General features: G+C 39.9%; 1 protein-coding gene across 1 annotated transcript in view; it reads left to right on the forward strand.

Annotated features, from left to right (window-relative positions):
- LOC122816194 overlaps positions 1–23711 on the forward strand; it is a 191172-nt gene that overhangs the window by 28519 nt on the left and 138942 nt on the right. The window contains exons 2-3 of the mRNA XM_044088944.1: positions 297–464; positions 20879–21087. Of these exons, the coding sequence (XP_043944879.1) occupies positions 297–464; positions 20879–21087 (377 nt within the window). The remainder of the gene's footprint in view (positions 1–296; positions 465–20878; positions 21088–23711) is intronic.

A 23711-nucleotide genomic window follows, 5' to 3' on the forward strand; every position in this document is an offset into this window, starting at 1 on the left:
AGTACTGAAAAGGGCATTAAGATAAGGCTGCTTAGGTTCTGTTACATTTCCCATATTATCATACTCTGTATATGCTGAGAAAAAAGATGGATGAAAAATAGATCAAATTAGGCAATGGGTTTTTCAAGAAAGAGATACTAAATAAATATGTTTGTAAATCAAATACTAAAGAAATAAATTGAATTTAAAGTACTGTTTGCAGTTTTTTACTTATTACTTGTTATTTATTCTATTCATATATTGTAACTGCACTTATAAAACTTACTAAATGCATTCAATTATCTGTTTCGTTTTAGCCTGAAATAATTGAGATCCTGAACTTCCGACAGCTGGCTGAAATCACAATGTTTCCACCTCTGCATAACAACACAGATGCAATTTTCAAGATCTTGCAGAGAATAAAGAAGGGAAATTATATAGATACCCTCACTTACATGTCTAACTTTAATATTTATGCCAAGCAGGTAAGACTTTTAAATGCATAATAAGTTATAACAATATTTTATATAAGAATAAACACATATACTTAATATTATAGCAAACTTTTTGGTATCCTTTTCACAAGTTCCTATACCTGCCAACCATCAGCCTGCTGCTACTACCATCCTTTTATTTCCCTATCACTGAGGCAAGAGTTGATCATAGTATGGTTGTCTTCCAGGTAGACAAGAATTTTTTTTCTATGTCCTAAACTCTTCCTTGTCATCTTAAATGAGGGATTGCTGAATCTTCCACTGGGGGTGTGCACTTTCTCACCTATGCCCCAGCAAAGCTGTTGTGCTAACATGGCCTGGTTGAGACCAGAATGCCCCCAGCCCCTACTACTGTGTCTCATATGTCTCATTCTTCCATAGATGTTGGCACTGCAGTGCAACAGCCACCTCTCTCCCCCTGGAATGGGCAAGCTGGTGTCAACCAATCACTTCCATTCTTCGTCACCTGTCAGCTCCAGCACCCAAGCTACTTATTGACCGCAGGTTGTGTGAGTAATCATCAGCCACCGCCCCCCCCCGCCCCCCATGTCATGGAGCTGGGATAATATTGCAATAATCATTTTAAGATGTGATGTATTTCCATTTGACCCAAATATTTCCTTATGTTATAACATTATTTTGAGTTGGCTTCTTTAATTTCAGAAGTCTGTTAGCAGTTTGAAGTCCTATGCCATTATTGCATATTAAGCAACGAGATAACCCATGATTAATACATATCATAAGGAAAACGTTAGACAAACATAAATCAGTCTATTGTTATATCCCAAAATAATTCAAGAATAATATTAATTATAGAAAATGAATATAAACTATACTGTGCAGTTCAAAGAATGACTACTATCTATAATATTCAGTTTTTCTGTTTTCTTTCCACGTGTTCAAGCCCAAAACATTGGTTCAGTGGAGTGGCTGAATACAAAAGGGAAACCTTTTTGAAAAGTTTTGCCACCACTGGATGCAGAAAGACCTTGAAGTCACAGCTACAGAGCAGTTACAGATTCTAACACAGGTGCTTTCTATTAGGTTGGAAATGCTACCAGATGGGATTTTGTGATAACCTATCATAGGTGCTACTACAACTGCTCTACATTAAGCTACAGTAAAAACCTTGCTACGCTACTTATTACAGTACCCTTTCAGAGCTGATGGTAAAGTTTATTATTCATACAGAATTCTGTAGTTCTTTTATAATACAGCAACACATTCTTATGCAGAAAACGTGAACTCACATTAAAATAATTTTATGATTTAGAAATAGTTTTGACAATGCTTGCAAAAGCAGTGTAAATTTTGTAGTTAATTTGCTATTGTACCCATAAATAAATACTGCACAAAAGCATTTTTGTAATTAAATAAAGTGAAATATTCTTGCCGGTTATATTTTGGCTATTGCTTCTCATATTCGGGTATTAGAGAACAATACATCTCAAAGATTCAAGACCATAATGTATGTCAGTTTCAGTATTTAAAAATGAACTGAAAACAAATAATATCTTAGCTCGGCTGAGGTTAAATTGGTTTCATTTGATATGTAGTAGTTCTGATAACACATGAAAGTAGTCTAATATCTTAACTATATTTCCATATGACACCAGTATTTCTTATGTCATGACCTATTTTTTTTATTTGATTAAACCAATTTATGATGGGCAACATACTCAAGAGCAGAATGTAAAACTTATAAACCAAAACAAATTGCTGACAAGCAACAAACTAGTAAAACACAATAAAAAATAGTTGCAACACTTCGCAGGAAACTAGAAACTGTTTATCATAAAAACAGAGTAGAAATCAACCAACTAAGCGCTTTCACCTTGGATTCCACTGGACAAAAAATTAATTGGTAGGCACTACCAAACTAATTCCAAAATTCCGCTTTATGTGCAAACTGTTCTTCTGTGTGAGCTAAGAATGTAAAACTTACTTCTCTAATATTGCAAAAAAAATATTAATATCAAAACAAAGGGTGTTTTGCTGCAGACCTGCTATCATCTGGGCTTGGGTTTAGTTTGTTTTCTTTACTTGGCTTTTGCTTATGAAAGCAATGTAAATTTCCCCTTTTAACTAGCTCCTGCATCCACATACAAACACCCCTAAATGAAATGTGCAATCATTTTTAAATAAAGTGAAATATTCTTGTTGTCTTTGTGTGGCTGTTACTTCTGTCAGGTTTTACAGAATAGCACATTTCAAAGCACAAAAACAATAATGCTCAATGTTCCTTCACCACAGTTATCTTTTTCCTGCAGTTAAAGTTTTTGTTACAAACTACAAGCAAACCGTATCTTTGTGGGTTTGTGTCAAATGGCTCCATGCTTAATGTTGCTATATTAGTGACTGACACTATAAATGTCAATCACTATTATGTGATTCTGTGGCTACTACAAGGACTACTACATCAAGACTGCATTCTCTTGGGAAGTTTTGTTTTCCCTGAGATAGTATAATCTCAGAGTTATATAAAAGTAGTGGATGGAGGAGGAGGTGCTTCCCTTCATGCTGAGCAAGCAGGAGGAAATCACTATCCTTCAAAAGCATGTTTCTGATGATCTTCTAATCTTAGATCACTGACATGCCATCCAAGCGGATTGTGACTGATGTTCTGTGACCCAATGACAATTCCACCAGAATTTCATTGGGAAGCTTGTGTTCATTTTCAATAGCTTTATAGTAGTTTCAGTACAGCCTGTGAAAATGTTTTTTTTTTAACTGCACTTCCATTTGATGCAAATAATTCCGTATTCTATAACATTATATTGAGTTGACTTTTTAATTTCATAATTTAACAGTGAATGGTAGGCAACTTATAAAAAGGATGGGGTATGAAAAATTAAATGCTACTACAGCTGTTTGGCATAAAGGCAAGGCAAACAGTTAAATCTGCTATCTCTGAAAAAAACAAAAAAAAATCTTGCTTTTTCCCCCACTTTTCTGAGATTTAAAAAAGTTCAGTTACAGGCTTGCTGTTCTTGAACTGTTTGTAAGTTTCTTGGAGGCCATTTTTTGCTTGGGCTAAAGGGAAGTCTCTTTGTTGATCAGTGGCAGTGAAAAACATTGAGCAGCCTGCCTGCCCCTTTGGGAGTGGTTACTGACTTGAAACTCTAGTTTTATTGGCCATTTTGGGTCAATTCCAAACTCCTTCATCTTCTTCTCTTAAAACCTGGTTGCCTCATGGTTTTGGTGTCTTTTCAGGCTTGTTGGCTGTTGGTGAAGCACCCACCAAGAGGATAAAACGCTGAGAGAAGAAAGGAGCCACTTTTGAGATTTTAAGTATTTTTCCTCTGTTTATTTGCTAAGTTTATCTGCATAGCCGCCTATTTTGAGCATTTTCTGGCTTGTTAAACTTGATTTCTGCATTAGTAACTGTATTTAGAGCACAACCTAGAGCTGTTTACTGAATTTCCTGTTTGCACTTATTTTTAAAATAGTTTTTTTCTCAAAACTTGCATTTTATCTGTCTTTGGCCTAGCACTCTTGTGTGGGGTCATTTACTGCACTGTTATAACTTGTTGATACTTGTGAACCTCTGCTATCTCTGAAACAAAAAAACAAAAACATCTTGCTTTTTTCCCACTTTTCTGAGATTTAAAAAAGTTCAGTTACAGGCTTGCTGTTCTTGAACTGTTTGTAAGTTTCTTGGAGGCCATTTTTTGCTTGGGCTAAAGGGAAGTCTCTCTGTTGATCAGTGGCAGTGAAAAACATTGAGCAGCCTGCCTGCCTCTGTGGGAGTGGTTACTGACTTGAAACTGTAGTTTTATTGGCCATTTTGGGTCAATTCCAAACTCCTTCATATTCCTCTCTTAAAACCTGGTTGCCTCATGGTTTTGGCGTCTTTTCAGGCTTGTTGGCTGTTGGTGAAGCACCCACCAAGAGGAGAAAATGCTGAGAGAAGAAAGGAGCCACTTTTGAGATTTTAAGTATTTTTCCTCTGTTTATTTGCTAAGTTTTTCTGCATAGCCGCTTATTTTGAGCATTTTCTGGCTTGTTAAACTTGATTTCTGCATTAGTAACTGTATTTAGAGCACAACCTAGAGCTGTTTACTGAATTTCCTGTTTGCACTTATTTTTAAAATAGTTTTTTCTCAAAACTTGCATTTTATCTGTCTTTGGCCTAGCACTCTTGTGTGGGGTCATTTACTGCACTGTTATAACTTGTTGATACTTGTGAACCTCTGCTATCTCTGAAAAAAACAAAAAAACAAAAACATCTTGCTTTTTTCCCACTTTTCTGAGATTTAAAAAAGTTCAGTTACAGGCTTGCTGTTCTTGAACTGTTTGTAAGTTTCTTGGAGGCCATTTTTTGCTTGGGCTAAAGGGAAGTCTCTCTGTTGATCAGTGGCAGTGAAAAACATTGAGCAGCCTGCCTGCCCCTGTGGGAGTGGTTACTGACTTGAAACTGTAGTTTTATTGGCCATTTTGGGTCAATTCCAAACTCCTTCATCTTCCTCTCTTAAAACCCTCTTTTGCGTGGTTTTGCACGTTTTTGTGCACAGCGCAACAGTGGGCAGCGCCGCCTAATTTGGTTTAAACTATTCCTGGCTCCACAAAGTCTGCTCTTCACTTTTTCCCTTAGAACTGCTCTATCTCTCAATTTAAACACCATATTCTCATTCTAAGGCCCTTCACTGGTCCAATTAAGTAATCCTACAAGTTAGCACTATTAAACCATAAGCACTACTTACTCTTATACTCTCTATAATTACCCTGTCCTCTATTGCTCCATCTTAAATTCAGTTTCCCTATATTACTCTAGCATGTCCAAAGGTCAGTCAATGGTTTCCTCTCCAGTCCAGCTGGTGAATCTGGGAATTTTGAGGCAATGTTACAACTGTCTCATGTACACGGACAACCCTCTCCTCCTCCAAACAGGTTCAAATATATGTGAGAGGTGCAACTATTTAGCCAAACTGGAGACTGAGCTCTCTCATCTCAAAACTGGTGAAACCAGTCAGGAGGAGAAGGTAACCTCACACAACACAATTCCAGTATCACATAGTCCCACCACATCAGTGAACCAAACACATAAATACACAAAAACATACTCGGAGGCTCTAAATAAAAATCTACCCAAGCAACAGAGACCTCCAAAGCAGACATCCAAGCAAACGCTACCTCAAAACAAAACACGCACAACACATAGCCCTCAAAGTCAGTGTGCTAAGCAGCCACAGCCCTTAAGGATGAATAACACACCTGATACTCTTGTAATAGGCGACTCTATTGTCAGACACACTGACGTCCCGCTCACCAGGCTGAATAAAGGGAAGGTCACGGTGAGCTGCCTGTTGGGTGCTAGGATCCACCACATAACGCAAGCACTCAGGTCACTCCAAAGCAAATACAAATATGACTCAGTCATTGTACATGCTGATGTGAATGACCTGAGACGTACCTCCCTGGACTATATGAAAAGAGACATAGAGGAGCTCTCTGATCTTGTAGCCCAGGCTGGTATGACCCTGACCTTGAGCAGTATCTTACCCTCACCTAGAATGATGCCACAGTACAAAGACAAAATGATCGATTTTAACAATTGGCTAAAATTTTGGTGTCATTCAAAGGGGATCCAGTGTCTGTTAGCCTGGGATGACATGCTCGACAAGCCACATTGCTTCACTAGGGACGGCTTGCACCTGTCACCACTGGGCTTTTGGATATTGGCAAAGGCTCTTGCCACCCCCATAGTGCCTTTTTTAGGCAAGGCTCAAAAGTGAAACCCACCCCCATAGACAGCACAAGGAACAAGAAACTAAGGGTAATGCTGCTTAACGCCAGAAGTCTTAACCTCAAGATGCATGCACTTGATGCTCTCCTCAGTATGGAGAACATCGATATCTGTGCAGTGACAGAAACCTGGTTCAAGGCTCCAGAGAGCACCCCAGCACTACCAGGCTATACCTCATAATATGCATTTCGGCCCCAAAACCCAGACCGAACCACAAAAGGAGGGGGAGTTTCCATATTTATCAAGGATATCCACACCTCCAGGTTAGTGGCATTGCACGAAGTATCGGAGACCATCCATGTGCAACTAACAGTGGGCAAGACTGCTTTTCAGTTTATAGCATCCTACAGACCACCCTCTCAAAGTCAGGAATCCCACTCGGCTTTCCTGAAAACATTGTAGAACATGAAGATCTCTCCAAACACCATTATATTGGGTGACTTCTACTACCCAAACATTGACTGGGAGCACTACTCAAGCCCCAGCACCTTAGCCCAAAGGGTCCTGGAAATTATAAACTCAAATGCTATGGAACAACTAGTCACCACTCCCACAAGAGGGGACAATATACTAGACCTGATCATTACCAACATGGGGACTCTGTGCTCCACACCAGAAGTATATCCCTCATTGGTAAGATCAGACCATAAATTAATTTCACTGGATGTCCACATCCCAACCCCACCCCCAGCCCAGAAAACTACAGTGAAAAACTTCTCAAAAGCGAACTTCTCACTTCTCAAAACCGAAGTGGAATCCTTCAAGGCCCCAGGGCCAGTGGAAACTACGGCCCAAACTGCAGAATCCTATATAAACACATTCTACGGACATCTCCAGGAATGCATGGATCATGCTATCCCAAACAAAACCAAGACCCAATCATCCAAAGGCAGGCGTCCAGTCTGGTGGACCCCTGCCATAAATAAACTGCAACAGAAGGAGGAAGCTACTACATGATAGAGCAAAATCCCTAATAGGGAAGGCATCTCTGATCAGTACTAGCAAAAAATTACGATCCCTCATAAAATCCTCCAAGGCCAGCTTCGAGAGAAAAATTGCACAGGACACCAAAGACAATCATAAGGCTTTTTTCAGTTATGTTAGGAACCTGGGATGCAACTCCCAGACTTGTTCTGAGTTGATTCTCAATGACAAAAAATACACTGAACCCACAGACATCGCCAATATCCTGGCAGACAGGTTCAGTGCAAACTTTTCCACCCCCTCCCCCCCAAAAGAGCAAGTATCTATCCCGGCAAAGGGCTGCATCCCAAACATCTCTGATGCTCAGGTGAAGGCTGCCCTCTCCAAAGCAAAAAACACTGCTTCCATGGGACCAGATGGCATACCAGGTTGCGTCCTACATGAACTCCAAGAGGAACTAATCCCTCAAATAAAACAGCTATACAATCTCAGCCTCACTACAGGATATGTGCCCACAGAATGGCATACAGCAACAGTGGTCCCACTCCACAAAGGTGGAGCCTCTACAGACCCTGGAAACTATTGCCCCATAAGCCTGACTAGCTTAGTCTGCAAGGCTATGGAGAGGATCATCATGGAGCTCATAAACAAAGACATTGGGGACCTACAGACACTAGATCCTACCCAGTTCGGCTTTGTCAAGGGCAGATCCTGCCTTTTGAACTTGGTTGACTTCTTCGAAACAGTCACCAAAGCCATAGATGAAGGGAAGGTAGTCCACACAGCCTATCTGGACCTTGCAAAGGCATTTGACACAATACCCCACTCAGGCATCATAGATAAGCTATCCAGCTTAAATATAAACCCCTATGTCACAAGATGGGTTGCAAACTGGCTCAAAGACAGAACCCACAGAGTGAGAGTTGCTGGAGCCATGTCAGACTCGAAACCAGTCACAAGTGGCATCCCACAGGGTTCTGTCCTTGGACCACTCTTGTTCGGTATATACTTTTCCGAGGTACAGGCAAATGTGGGAGGACTATGGCTCACCAAGTTCGCAGACGACTGCAAACTGGGCACCATAATCGACTCTCCAGCTGACACAAACATTCTTCAAAAAGGTCTCACAGAGACAGATAACTGGTGCCAGCACCATGGTTTAAAGCTAAATGCCAAAAAATGTATAGTCATACCCTTTGGCAAAAGCAATGTGCCCACAAATTACCACATAGGTGGAAACCCATTAAGTACAGAGAAAGTTATTAGGGACCTGGGGACCCAAGTTGATAGCAATCTCTCCTTTGAAAACCACATTGCCAAAGTGGTTAGAAAGACCTTCTACATAGCCCACCTCATCACGATGGGTTTCACAGCTAGATCAAGAGAGGTAATCATGCCCCTTTATTCATCCCTCATCAGGCCCATCATAGAATACAATGCCCCTTTTGGGATGTACCTTACCCGACACCTGCAGCAATTAGAAAGACCCTAAAAGTATCTCACCAAGAGGATCAAGGGTCTCAAACAGATGCCATATGCTGCTTGGTTAAAAAACTCCAGCTCTACTCAGTTGCAAACTGCCTACTTCGAGGCGATCTATGCCTGACATACAAATCTATGTCAAATCCAGAATTAATGGACATGCTCCACCTCAGTAAATCTAAATCCCTTAGAGCCACACGCTCGAGGGACTTGAACCTCAGCACAGAAATAAATAGAACTTGCTGGAGGGACAGGTTCATAACCCAGAGGCTCCCTTCGCTCTGGAATAGAATTCCAGTTCATGTGAGGCAGAGCACCTCACTGAATCTCTTCAAGAAGAATCTCGATAGGTGGATGGGGGATCATAGGTTTGTCCCAGGGATTACTCCCCTGTCACTATTAGACAGAGGCACAGTAAACTAAACCTTAAAAAGGGCACAGTATACTCAAATCAAGGGGTGGCATAAGCCATACAGAATCGGGCTAGGCTTATAATTGCCCCAGGGCAGATAGCCTAGTATGAACCTATGAACCTATCAGCAGTTGGTAAATTTTCTTATCCACATCACTATAGTGGTATATCATACAAAGCTGGGGGATAGTGCTCATAAGAAAGCTTGTAGCAGGATGACACCAACCAACACAGATTTTATGGATATGGGAATCTGTCTTGTTCCTACTTCTTATCAAGATCATAATGCAAATATTCATCGTATTTATTCTGTAGCATTTTTATTAAAATAAAAACTGAACTGCAAGCCAAATCTTGAAGGGATTGTTAAAACTAAAGGTAGATAAAATAATAGGATCAGAACAGATTTTGCACAGAATTCTAATGTAAGCAAGTGTAGAAGATGGGACATGACTTAAGGTCATGTTACGCACCACTCTGGGGCTTAAATGGTTTGTCTTTTACTGAATAACACAGAGTAATACTTTGCACATAATTCTAATGTAAGCAAGTGTAGAAGAAGGGAATTGACTTAAGGTCATGTCACGCACCACGCTGAGGCTTAACTGGTTTGTCTTTTTCTGAATATCAGAGAGTAATCAGCAGCCTCCATGCTCTACAATATATTAAGGTGCTGTTGGAAGCAAATATGAGGCTGTCCAGTCTGTCCATGTGTTTCTGCTAGCCTTATTCACATATCTTCAGAGTTTTCCATCATTCAGTTTCTAGTTTGCTATTGAATGCTCTCTTAAACTTTCATTTCTTTCCTCCTCCTCCACAGTCTCCTGTAAGATAATATCTCTGTCATCTTCTCAACATAAGTCTTAACATGTTCCATTCACATGGCATGTTTTCCCTTGTAGCATAAACATAATTATTTGTGTTCATACAAGATATGGACATGGCTGAGTGATGCCACTAGAGCTAGACAGCAAATCCCACATAAGTTGAATACAGATATGAAAAGGAAAGAGGACTACATGACACTACAGAAAAATAAAAGAAAGGCAAACATGGTATGCATAGGAGTAGCAGTGGTTTGTTTTTGTGGGACAGATGCCTATTTCTTACTATTTATAAAAAAGGTAGAGGGAAAGGTAGCATGGGGAAGGTGTGGATAGGGATGAGCAGTGATAGACAAACTAAACAAAAATAGAGACAAAGACAGACAGACAGACATGGAATGTGTTGAACAAATGAAACAAATGAGCAGACACAACGTGAGGTCACAGACAGACACACACACACACACACAGACAGATGAAGGACAGCTGATAGTTGATGGGCAGATTAGACAGTAAACTGGATATTAGCACAACACTACTGGGGATAGGATGGGATGAGGACTGACTGCCAAGCTGCACTGTACTGCATCTAGCCAGAAGTCAGTCACTTCTGTGACATCCCCATGGCTGGGTCGAGACATTGCTGCCAAAGTGGTAAGGACCAAGCATATTTGTGGTTCTGCAAGTTACACAAAAATATGCTGCCAGTAGCCAGTCTCAATCACCATCCTGCATTCCAGCACATCCATCACCAGGTTTTCCATCTCCTGTCAAGTGGCCAAACCAGACCTTTCTCAATGCTCCATGATGAGTACTCTACTCCAAGCAGGACATTTATCAAAGCTCCATGATGGGTACTCTACTCCAAACAGGACCTTTATCAATGTTCCATGATGGATAATCTACTCCAAACAGGACCTTTAGTAATGCTCCTTGAAGGGTACTCTACTCCAAACAAGACTTTTATCAGTGCTCCATGATGGGTACTCTACTCCAAGTGGGACCTTTATCAATGCTTCATGACGGGTACTCTACTCCAAACAGGACATTTATCAATGCTCCCTGATGGGTACTCTACTCCAAACAGGATCTTTATCAATTCTCCGTGATGGGTACTCTACTCCTCTCAGTGGACAAATATCACCAGAAGGCACTAGCAAATCCTGGAAGCTGCCACTGGCAGAGCTTGTGAACCTGCTCAAAGGCTGTCCTGGAAAATGCCAGGGACCATGCAGGTGTTGATGAGGTATGCTGATTCTGGTGACCACTGCTGCAACACATCTTGCTCAACAGTAGACACTGCATAAGAATGGAAAGAAACTGGAGAGAAGCAGAACAATAAAGGGAAATCATAAAAAAGGAGAAAATATCACTACATAGAAAAGAAAAACAAAAAAAATGCATTGATAGTTTTTGCCACTGCAGTGCTTAATACAGATACCTGAAAGTGAAGAATGCAGTTAACTATTCTATGACAACAAAAAAGCAATACACAGTAATAATATAGACCTATATGACAATTAACTGCACTGCATGATGACATATTCTAGGAAATACTCTGAAACCTGTATGTAGGGACTTCAGTGTATCACAACAGAACTGTCAAGTAGTATGGATCCAATGGTCTGCAAAGTTAGGCATTTATAAACCAATGACAGAAATACAGATCACAGCCCAAGGGATTTGGATCAGAGGCAGACATCATGTAACCTGTATTATGAGACATGGTAGTAGGTGGCAATAGGACATGTGCACCTATCCTCTGAATAGCAATAGGTTGACACATGTGATACATGAAGCCTATGGTAATACCATTGTCAGCCATGTGACATGCCAGGAGCAGTACTACATGACAACCCAACATCTGCATGCCATAGTAAGTTATGTGCCATTGCAAAGTCATGTGCATAAGTATGTGTAGTCAAACACTATGCCATGGCAGGCTGATGAGGCTACTAATGTACGACCTTCATGATGAGCTGCAAAAAAGAATACTCCCAGGCACACAAGTATCCTGTACCCAAGTGGACACAAAAAACCATAATGCTTGTGTTGCATCTACTGTCAGTCCATATTGCAGACTGAAGGCAATGTAGAGTCTAATTGATAGCAGGGAGGACTATAACACTGTTACACATGCATGTATGGTCATCTTTTACAGAAAGGCAGGTAGGGCTGTACTTAAGTCTAAATGTAAATGGAAACATTTGCAATAGTAGCAGTGAAGCAGCTACTGTAAATATATTGTGATGTAACACCTATTTTATAGACACACCCTGGTGCCTCCTCTAGCATATCATTCAGTTCTGATGAATCTCAGCAGGTGCTGGAAAATGGAAAAGAGAAAACAACAAAGAATAGACAGTAATAGCCATTTCTTCATGTAGGCGCACATTAATATGTATGCTTTGTAACATCACTAACTATGTAAGGAGACATTAAAAATGACTCACTCCCTCTCCCTACCTTATTATTCCCATTAGTGGAGAAAGTCAGCAAAGAAGTTCTTCAGGTTGGTATAGCAATGCAGACACTGCTCACCAGAAAGCATGATGCTTGTAAAATCACTTACTGTCCTGGCCTGACAGTATCAGGCATCCACATTATACTCTCTTGACCCTCATGTGAATTGCTCAACAGTCGCTCCCTGTGGAGCAGCTATCAGAGGTGGAGAAAGATTTTTGTATCTCTCCTGCACATCACAGGAAAGCAGATAACCATACGCACACATCATAGATATCATGTTCATAGGATCATACAGTAAGTTCATAATTGTATACAAGGCTAACGACCAGTCAGGCCTTTATAACCCTAGCCATACAGCCCAAATGTATCCCACAAGTTATTGCACCTTAGAGGTTATTTTAAAGGGTGTATGTTAGGTAGGGCATGATTTACCAACTCCCTCTGTTCATTAGAGACATAGGTGTAAGCCGTGATGAATTTCTGATTTTCCGTCCACTGGCCCAGGTTGCACTTGAACAGGGTTAGGGAGAGCTCTACTTCATATGGATGGGAAGCCTATTCCAGAGGATAGGAATTCCCTGAAGTATATAATTGTCCCTCCAACACGTCCTATTTAAGTCACAAGCAAATTTTAAATCCTTAGATCTAGTAGTTCTGGTGCTGTTTGTTTTGGGAACATGCGAAGTCCATCAGAGACAAAGAAATCAGACCAGCTTCAGCAAGGGAAACCGCAGCACAAGGTGATCTTCATAGGATATTGTGTTTATGCCCTGTATTCTTTTTGTGAGGAGCCTCTGTCAGCACTCCAGTTGTTGCATGGGGTCTATATCAGTTCAGTGAAAATTCAGTTAAGTGAACGGCATTTTCAGTTCACTTACATCGAACATACCATTCATCAAACTGTTCATATTGAAATTGTGGTACAGCAAGGATTGGGAAATTTGCCCTTTCCCCACTGTAGTGTGATCTCGGAGTTGTTATATAAAATTAGTGGGGGTGTGGGGGGTGCAGCCCCCCACAAGAGCAGATTTTGATGAACGGCATTTCTGATGAAATGCTGTTCACTGAACTGTCACTTCACAGAAGTGATATAGACCCATTCCATGTGCCTGGTCAGGCACATACCAAAAGGGGTATTATACTCAATGATGGGTCTGCTGATGGCCCAGTACAATGGCATGATGACTTCCTTGGACCTAGATGCCATGCCCTTACTTATAAACTGAGTCACATAAAATGATTTCCTTACACACTTAGACACACATTGGTTGAAAACCAATGTGATGTATATCGATGGGCAATGTGGCAGCATTGTGTATGTCACTGAAGGACACAGTAGCACAAATTCTGTGGATATGTGGGCATGATTGAGGGCCCATCAAACAATGTACCCCACCTCTGAAGGCTTGTATGATGTATTCCCGCATCAAAACACATTGCACTAAGCATGTGATTTAGAGCCATAATATGAATAATCACTGTCATTGTGATGTTTATTAAACTATTGAGATTTTGCCAGTTTATGAGCAGGCATTCCCCCTGATCTATAAGTAGACTGGTATACAAAATCAAGATTATTTATACATCTATTTTGATAAGGATACACATCCCAGATGTATGGGGGTGACTGAATTGTGCAGTATTTTCATTTAGGAGGTTATGCATCCACAATCAGCATAAAGGTAGATGAAGAATTTAGGGGTTTGGGAACGGGGATATGAGAGTGGATAAGTACCTTCCATGCAGTGATACAACAGCAGAATGCCTACTAAGGTAGAGTGAGTGGTAGACCACATTTGTAGTTTGCACACAGAGTCAGAGAGGTTTTTTGTATGACTGCACACCCTCAAATATACCTGGTCCGCTGTCATACACAGACACCAGGTTTGGGGTTGGGCTAGTGACACAATATCATAATATCATATGCAGGCTGTGGCTCTACTTGGTTGTACTCATTAGTGGGGCTTGTTCTCATAGAAATTGTTGGGGGAAGATGGCATGGTACATATGACAATGCAGTCTGTCCCTCTGCCGTCCCTTCTACACCAGTGTTGGCATGGAATCTGTTTTGCTTGTGTTTGGCTAGACTGACAGTCTGTGTGGCTACTGGCTAGAGATGCCAAGTGTTTATTGGACCAATGCAGATAATGGTAAACAAGGTTGTGGCCAGCCACTGGCCATTGTTTGCTATCATCATGTACAGGAATGTCAATGACACCAAAGAAACGAAAGCACCTTGAAAAGTTCTCAACAGCAGAGACAGCTATGTTACTGCAGGCACTATGGCAGCATTGCCAGTGTAAAGTCAGCACTGGAAACTGACTGGGCTTTCTGGGATGTTGGGTCACAGACCATAACTGCCACAGCAGGTGTGTATTACAGACTTGCCATAGGGTAAAGACATGAATTTGCATTCCCGGCACAAAGCCCATGTAATTGCCTAGGACAAGATGGCTAAAAGTGGGGGTTCCCATAACAGACCACACTCACCAATATTAAAGAGTTCCTGGCCTCACTTTCTGTGGATGCTAAGAAGACACTGATATCTGGCAGAGGGCTAGACTTGGATGCTGGACTAGCAAGACTATCGTGTCGGTCAGGGCTGCACCAAGTTGATATTACAGTATGGTACTGATACAGTCCTATGGCACAACTCTGATGTGAGTGTCTGGATGTTACACAGCAGGATATCACACCCACAGTCAAATCTGAGATGCAGACACAGGAGCAGCATAAAAGTTAAGGTATGTTTGACTACAGTTTGGACATATTTTGCTGCCTGCATTGGGTTTTGGGGGTTGCACATTTCAACAGTTGTGTAAATTATTTTATAGGTGCAGCAAATGTGGGATCTCCATCACAAAAACAGGTCATGCCTGATGTTGGTGCTCCCTTGTAGCTTCACAGTGATGATAGCAGAACAATGGCATAGTCTCATGGCACAATGTCAACAATGGTTAATATGGGGGATGGTGAGCATGCTACCACCACCTGCATGTATGGGCATAATTAAGTTGCCTGTAGAAACTGCCCCTGCCTCTCCTCTAGGAATGAAACAACCAGACAAGCTTGGAATCCCTGTGGATGGAGCACCATTGTCACCTGCTCATGATCCCACAGTGGGCAATGAAGCCACCAAAGAGCATGAACAAAGCATTAGGAATTAAAGTGCTGAGGAATGTGCATTGCCTGGAAAATGTTCATCACTCAGACTAGATTTCACAATGAGTATTAATCAGTGGAATTGCAGGTCAGTGAACCAGGTGCAGAAAGAAGTCACCAGGGTCATGGTTTCAAACATACTTGGTCTTGTTATATCCTAGCTTATATCAAACATTGCTTAATTATTTGCCCACAGCGTTTGACTGCAACTCCTTCCATGATCTGTGAGTATGAAGTGGTTTTTATATGTGTATGTATATTTTTGAAAAATCCATAAACTTGAAGAAAAGTAAATGTGATCTTGAAAGTCATTTTCACTGTGACTGCTGTGCTGACTGAATCATATTTCATTGACTATCTTTACTTAACTAGGTCAACGAATTTAGGTTTTTGATTTATACAGGTGAAGGACATTTCCATGATAAGGTATCTGAATACAGGTAGAAATCAGCTAAGGGTACTTTGTAAAATCTTGTACTCTTTTTATTTATCATTTCTTCGGCAATATCAACATTATTTATAATAAATAAATGTGAATGGGTGGAGCCACATGGACAGGCCACCAAAGAAACATAAATTAAATATTTTGTTGGTGCACTATTCCAGCAGTGTGTGTTAATAAAACTATGTGTTACTCAGTCATTGCTGAGATGACTGATTTTGTTTTACGCACTCATATTGGTAGATTCAGTTCAATGTACTGTATAACATGTATGATGACAACTGTGAGGCCATGCAAAATATGAATGATAAGCTTGCCCCCTTGGTCAGACACTTGGAGGCCACTGCTGCCATAGTGGGGTATTCCTCATTGACACCCCATAGCCAATGCCATACCTGTGGATACTGCACCTCTGTATTTATTGTGAGTATAACTCAGAGGACTGGTACATCAAAAACATGCAGTAGCCGCCTTATCAACACCACACTGATGGTACTTAGCCAATGTGCCATGTTAGTGCCACTCCCTCCAGCCATACCCTAGGTGGCCATCATGTATATGGAATGTCCTGGCAGTCATGGTTCCACAGTTCCACAGCATACCTACCTGCTGGTATTGATAGCATTGTCATGCCTCATAGGGAATAATCCAGTGGCAGAGACCATTCACATTCTGCACCTGTCTCAAATGGGGTCTGCCAACTCCTATCATATCTGTGCCAATACAGTACTATGTCATCTTCTGCAGCTATGCCCTCTGGCAGCAGAACTGTGCAAGCACAATCACCATCTAGTCAACTGCCACCATCTGATGGCGCCATCCCCTTAGAGCACAGTTAAAATGCTTGCTCCAGTTATGAAGCCATTTAGCACACTCCCTTCCTCATCCTTAGCCCATCTCTACTTCCATTACAGAAATGGAAAGTCATTTTACGTAATGGTGACATGGTAAATGTATTGGGTGAGGTGCCTTGTTTTGTGTACAAGAAAAATTGTAACATCAAGGATATGTTGGAAAGGGGGACATGCTTCCCATTGTTTAGGAGTAAACAGAGGTATGCATAATTGTATGGGATGTAAAGTATGTAGGTACATCCACACTGGTTCTTATATTTTTTTGCAACACCTTGATTTCAATATCACCATTCCAGGTAGACTAGATTGTGGTAGTGAAGGTATTCTCTATTTGCCTATGTGTAGTGGATGTCCAGAGTTCTATGTGGGAATGTCCACTAGACGTCTGAGGACATGTATTCTTGAACATTTGTACGCTATAAGAACAAAAAATGTCAACAACTCCTTGTACAAACATTTTACTACGTGCATCAACTGGAAAAAGTTTACCTTCTCGGTTCTTGAGTCAGCAAACAAGGACATTAGAGGAGGTGATTAAAGGAACAAAGTAGAACAGAAAGAAGCAGTATGGCAACTGATACTGGCTTCTTACATACATCCTGGGCTGAATGACACAGTCAATATGAAATGTTTTTTTTTTTAAACAGAAAAGTTAACATTAAAAAAATAAAGTTTTTACTTAGATGCATTTTTTACTGCAAACAGTAGTCTATGGGATTAAGTTAATTGATGGTTCACTTCAATTGAATAATTGTTTTATGAACTGAACAGCTTGTTATACAATTAATTGTTCACTTGCTGACAGTATTTTAAGTGTGCTTTTGTAGTAGTGTGCTGTATTTCTGATGAAGTCACCTTTGATGAACAGCGAATTAAATCATTTTACGCTAAAAGACCTGGTTTTCTCCTGATTTTAGGTATTTTTGATCTACAATTATGAAACTGTGCCTGATCTCTACACTGTATCGCTCAGGTTAGGTTATGTTTGATGCACAGCATGGCCACTCAATGCACTGTACTGTATTTTCTGGGTAAACCTTTTTATGCACCAGGTTCATTCATTGTTGTCCCTATCCTGAAATACACATCATGTCTTTGTCAGTGCTGCAGCATGTTATACTCACCTCTGCCTCACCGGGGCTTCCCCTGCAGTCAGTTCATCCACCAACTCCTCACCCTGCCCCTCCTTCACTGCTGACTTTGGCACTTCCAGAACTCCTTACTGAGATCTTCTGGCAGTGTTGACTGAGGTATTTCCAGAACTCTTCACTGAGTCACTCCTGTGCTGCTGGCTCTGGTACTTCTAGAACTCCTCACTGAGTCCCTCCTGCACTGCCGACTCTAGTACTTCATGTCATACAATGGTAGTACCGTGTTGTAGATGTATGTGCACCAACATGTTGTGCAGCACTGCAGAGACAGCAAATGTCTTACTTCAGCTTTCCAGCATACTGTAGTACGTCACCTGAAGAATCTATGCAATGGAAGCAGGTCTTCAACAATCTAAGTACACATTTGATAATGGTTTGGGTTTATAAAAAAGTACGGAGTTGTATGTCCTCTGATTTATAGTTGGTGGATTCTGTATTGGTGTCATGATTCATGCCTCCAAGGTAAATCCAGCATATCACCAGTAAGTTCTCTTGATGGAAAATCATCCCACAAAAATCACTGATCTAGATCAAACATGTGCCAGATTTTTGATACTGGGAACTGCCTGGATGGTGCACAGACACGTGAATTATTAAACCCTCTGGACTGTATATCACCTGATAGCTGATGGAATGAAAACCCTTCTTGTTGACATATCATTAAGCTGAGTCTTGATAGTGACGGGGGTGAAATCAATGCTCCATAGCACCTCAGGAAATGGACTATGTCATAGAATGCACACATATCGCTGCTTCACTCCTCAACTGTTCACTGGAATCACATGTGTTGCTCCATATGCTGCAGTCTGATATCAAGAAACTGGTGTATTATGTATAATACAGATGATGACCGGTATAACTATCATCTGATGGATGTTGAAAGATTTCTTGAGCAAGGATGGTCATGGCTACACACCTTAGTCCACAGGGGATTCCATCTTAGGCAAGCACATCTATCAACTCCCATATGATGTCCCTGTCCACTTAATAGTGATCACCTATGTCCCTGTTGTGGAGGTGATGGTAAGTTAGGCACTGTCAAATCCATCTGCGACATTGAGAGAGATGACACACAGTGTCATAGCCAATGGCTTCAAGTATAGCCTCTAATAAAAGTTGTCCTTTTACTGCAGATGCTACTGCTAGCAGAGGAATAGCTAAGGTGGAATGAAAGGGGCAGTCAACCTAGAAACAAAGTGTTAGGGGACATGATCAGCAGATGCCACTCACTCTTAAATACATTACTGGCAGTCGGGAATGGATGCCAATATTACATCTGATGTCAGAAGTAAATGTTTTAGTGCTCCATTTCTGGCATAAGGTGTAGCAGCTGTTTGTAAAGTAGGGCTTTTAATTTAGTTTCATTACTCTCATCATGTGTGTTTTTTTTAATTAATTTACTTATTAATCTATTTATTTATTTCGCTCCTGTTGAGGAAATGGGGTGCCAGATGTGGGAACAGCACTCAGTGTCAGAAGAGCTCAATATACCTCTTACTGCCAAGATCTCAATGTGGGGTCTCCCATTCTGTTCATCTGGAAATGAAGGTGGTCAAACTCACTGTCTGAAGAACCATGCTGCTGAGTTTTTAATGCATCTCTGAATCTCTACACCATGTTGTTTATCCTCATTTGTATTTGGTCTCATTAGCATAATGCCATTACCAACTTATTGTACAATTCTTTGCATATGCTGTAGATCACAAAATGTCACTGATTAGTGTGGGCACTAAGACATTGTCTCTGAATCTGCCCCAACCTGCATTTTGAGCAAATTTGCCTAACACATTACAATAAGCCTTTCTAAATCCCAGACATAATGCATTATTGATGCACGAATACATAAACCGCAATAATATTATTTTTGTGTCGTATTATAATGCCATCTAAATTTGTCTTGAGTTTAGGATATCTTCAAAACAGATTATGTAATGAAATATATCTATTGTGCAACCACTGTTTATAAAAAATGCAACAGTATGTATATTGTAAGGTCTTCATGTCATCTAGTGTCATATCTTAATGTGGCAGTTGAGGCTAGCGTGTACAAGAAAACTCTGAATGTGTCCGAACCATTTTGCTTCTTTTGTTTTTTTTTTAATCTGAATGTGTTATGAACATACCAGTTTTTTAAAACTGGATTACTGACTTTCCTAACTTGTAGACCAATTAACGTTGTGCTTGCTTTCAGTGATAGCTACCCTTTTCTCTTAATGAAGCTCTATGTAAAGAAACCAGCTGGGTGACATTAATAAAACACGCTTGAAGGTTAGAGTACTATACTGTGCTCTTTAACCTGCAGTGCACCTCTGATGTCATGTTGAAAGCAGTAGTAATGTATGTGGTACATACGTGACTATTTTCTAGTTACTGAGAATGCCAACAGTTATCATTCTTAAGCTACCTTAATAATGTGTACATGCATCCACAGAAACACATAGGACATCAGATGATGTGTACCTATCTGCTTTTCATCAGTAGATGCTGCCTTTCCTCCAACAGTTTTTGGAATGTAATCCAACAGTGAAAGCATTTCCCACAATCCCCTTAGAGAAGGATAGTTGTGGTTGGCTAACTTTTCCTTCTTGTGTTGCTCTGACCATTAAGTCTTTCTCCAAGAACAAGAAACTTGAACTGCAGTGGAAAGTCACCTACCTAGTGAGTTTGTCGATGTGCCATTTTGTGTATTTGATTCTCTGTTACTTACAAGTGAGAGGTTCTACTGTTTCATATAACCAGGAGTTACATTATTACTTTACATCATTCAGAAACTACATTTTGATAGATATTGCATATTCTTGAATCATATTTGCAGTAATACTGAATTCGTTATAGTAAACTTTTTGAAAACACTTAATATTATTCTGCGATAAATTAGTCTGTCAGTGCTTCATACTTCATGTTAGATTTTATTTATGAGTTTACCCTTATTTTTTTAACAGAAAAATCTGACCACACTGATGAACACCGAAGTGAAGTACTCCCTGCTAGACTCTATTCTCAGACAGCTGAGCTCCGATTTCTCCTGGTTCACCAAAATTACTTGGAAAAACTGGTTTCAAAACCAGTTGGTCTTATTACTTCCTAATGTAAATCAAACACTGCTTAATTATTTGCCCACTGCTATTGACTGTGACTCCTTCCAAGCTCTGTGAGTATTAAGTTATTATATGTAAATGTATATTTTTGAAAAATGCACAAACTTGAAGAAAAGGAAATGTGAGTTTGAAAGTGGTTTTCACTCTGGCTGCTGTGCAAACCGAATCATATTTTGTTATTATCGTTATTACTCTAACAGTATTTAACATGTGCAAACCGAATCATATTTTGTTATTATTGTTATTACTCTAACAGTATTTAACATGTGCAAACCGAATCATATTTTGTTATTATCGTTATTACTCTAACAGTATTTAACATGTGCAAACCGAATCATATTTTGTTATTATCGTTATTACTAACAGTATTTAACATGTGCAAACCGAATCATATTTCGTTATTATCGTTATTACTCTAACATTATTTAACATCGCCAGGGATTTCAGGTTTTTGATTTATATGGGTGTAGGACATTTCCATAATAATCTATCAGCTGAATACTGTCACCAAAGCAACTAAATATGCTTTGTGGACATCTTTTACTCTTTTATTTATTATTTCTATACAAGCTTTGGCGATATCAACATTAGATGTAATAAATGAAAGTGAGGGGTAAATGACTGACTTTGTCTTATGCAGTCATATTCATGGATTACATTCAAGTAAATGATCTGAAGATCATCAACACCTCATCAGTTCATGAATCTCCAAACATGGTAAGCAAACTGTCATCATATACAGTTTACTTATAAGCAGATTGGCCACTATTAAGCAGCCCAAATTGCAGTGCAGCACAATATGTTTCCAAAGCCTGTCAATGCTATTCCCCAATGCCAGATGATTTCACTGACCACCATGTATTGTCACATTCAGCACTTAATGGGGGGGGGGCTGAGTCCTCTGAATTTAGACCCCTTGATGATCCCATTCTTCTGACCACAACCATGAAACAACATATTTCTACTTCCTGTGACCATGCAGCCAAAAACTGTCTTGTTGGCATACTCATATGTTGTGAGGGGTATGTTACATAATGCAATATAATGCCGATAACTGTGCATATTTGTGGAATGGAAATATAGTATGAAGATTACATTGGGATACTCTCTGTTGCCCCATACTGTAGAATGCTATGCAGAGTTTGGAGTTCATTTATACTTTCCATTCAGTATGTCCCTGTATCCCATCTAATTATTCCATTCCACCCTATGAATGATGTCACAGATTTGTTATGGAGACTGTCCCCACATCGCACATGCAGGTAGATGTTGTTGGCGTGTTGACATAGGAACAGAGACAGTGTAATCCCTTTACAGTATCACGTGTGATGGACACCACAATGACTTATGTGTACTTTCTGATATGCATCTGAAGGGAACATGTGGATATCAAATTATAGGGATTCATCTGCATAGCTACATGGATTTTGTTAGAAATGCGGTATCAAATGATTAATGGAAATCTTTACTTTTTAAACATATTATATGTATAATGGTGTACACTTCTTTCTTACTTTACATACATATGCGTAAACTCCTTTTTATATGTTTCACACTGAAAGGATTAGGACAATATAGTATTTGTCTTGGAGTAGTAATATCTGGGAATGTTAGTGTCTATTGACAGTGTCATGCTTCGGAATCACTCTTTAACATATATGCATGATTTGCATGCTTGTTTTAATTTTTCTAGTGTAACTAAGCTACCTAGTGCACCTATATAAAACAGCAGATGAGGATTATCAGGACCTTGTTTCTGAATCAGGATTTTGTGTTACATTACTCTGTGTCAGTTCACTGGCTTTACTCAATGTGTACCATGTCTCTGTATCTCATAAAACACTTACTTACATTACTCAATGTGTACCATGTCTCTGTATCTCATGACACTTACTTACATTACTCAATGTGTACCACGTCTCTGTATCTCATAAGACACTTACATCACTCAATGTGTACCACATCTCTGTACCTCATAAGACACTTACTTACATTACTCAATGCGTCCCACGTCTCTGTATCTCATAAGACACTTACATCACTCAATGTGTACCATGTCTCTGTATCTCATAAAACACTTACTTACATTACTCAATGTGTACCATGTCTCTGTATCTCATGACACTTACTTACATTACTCAATGTGTACCACGTCTCTGTATCTCATAAGACACTTACATCACTCAATGTGTACCACATCTCTGTACCTCATAAGACACTTACTTACATTACTCAATGTGTACCACATCTCTGTTTCTCATAAGACACTTACTTACATTACTCAATGTGTAGCATGTTGCTGTATCTCATAAGAAACTTACATTACTCAATGTGTACCACGTCTCTGTATATCATAAGATACCTACTTACATTACTCAATGTGTACTATGTCTCTGTATCTCATAAGACACCTACTTACATTATTCAATGTGTACCACGTCTCTGTATCTCATGACACTTACTTACATTACTCAATGTGTACCATGTCTCTGTATCTCATGACACTTACTTACATTACTCAATGTGTACCACGTCTCTGTATCTCATAAGACACTTACATCACTCAATGTGTACCATGTCTCTGTACCTCATAAGACACTTACTTACATTACTCAATGTGTACCACGTCTCTGTATCTCATAAGACACTTACTTACATTACTCAATGTGTAGCATGT

This window comes from Protopterus annectens, chromosome 12.part0 (assembly GCF_019279795.1).
Source record: "Protopterus annectens isolate FY-2018-M chromosome 12.part0, PAN1.0, whole genome shotgun sequence".
NCBI lineage: Eukaryota > Metazoa > Chordata > Ceratodontiformes > Protopteridae > Protopterus > Protopterus annectens.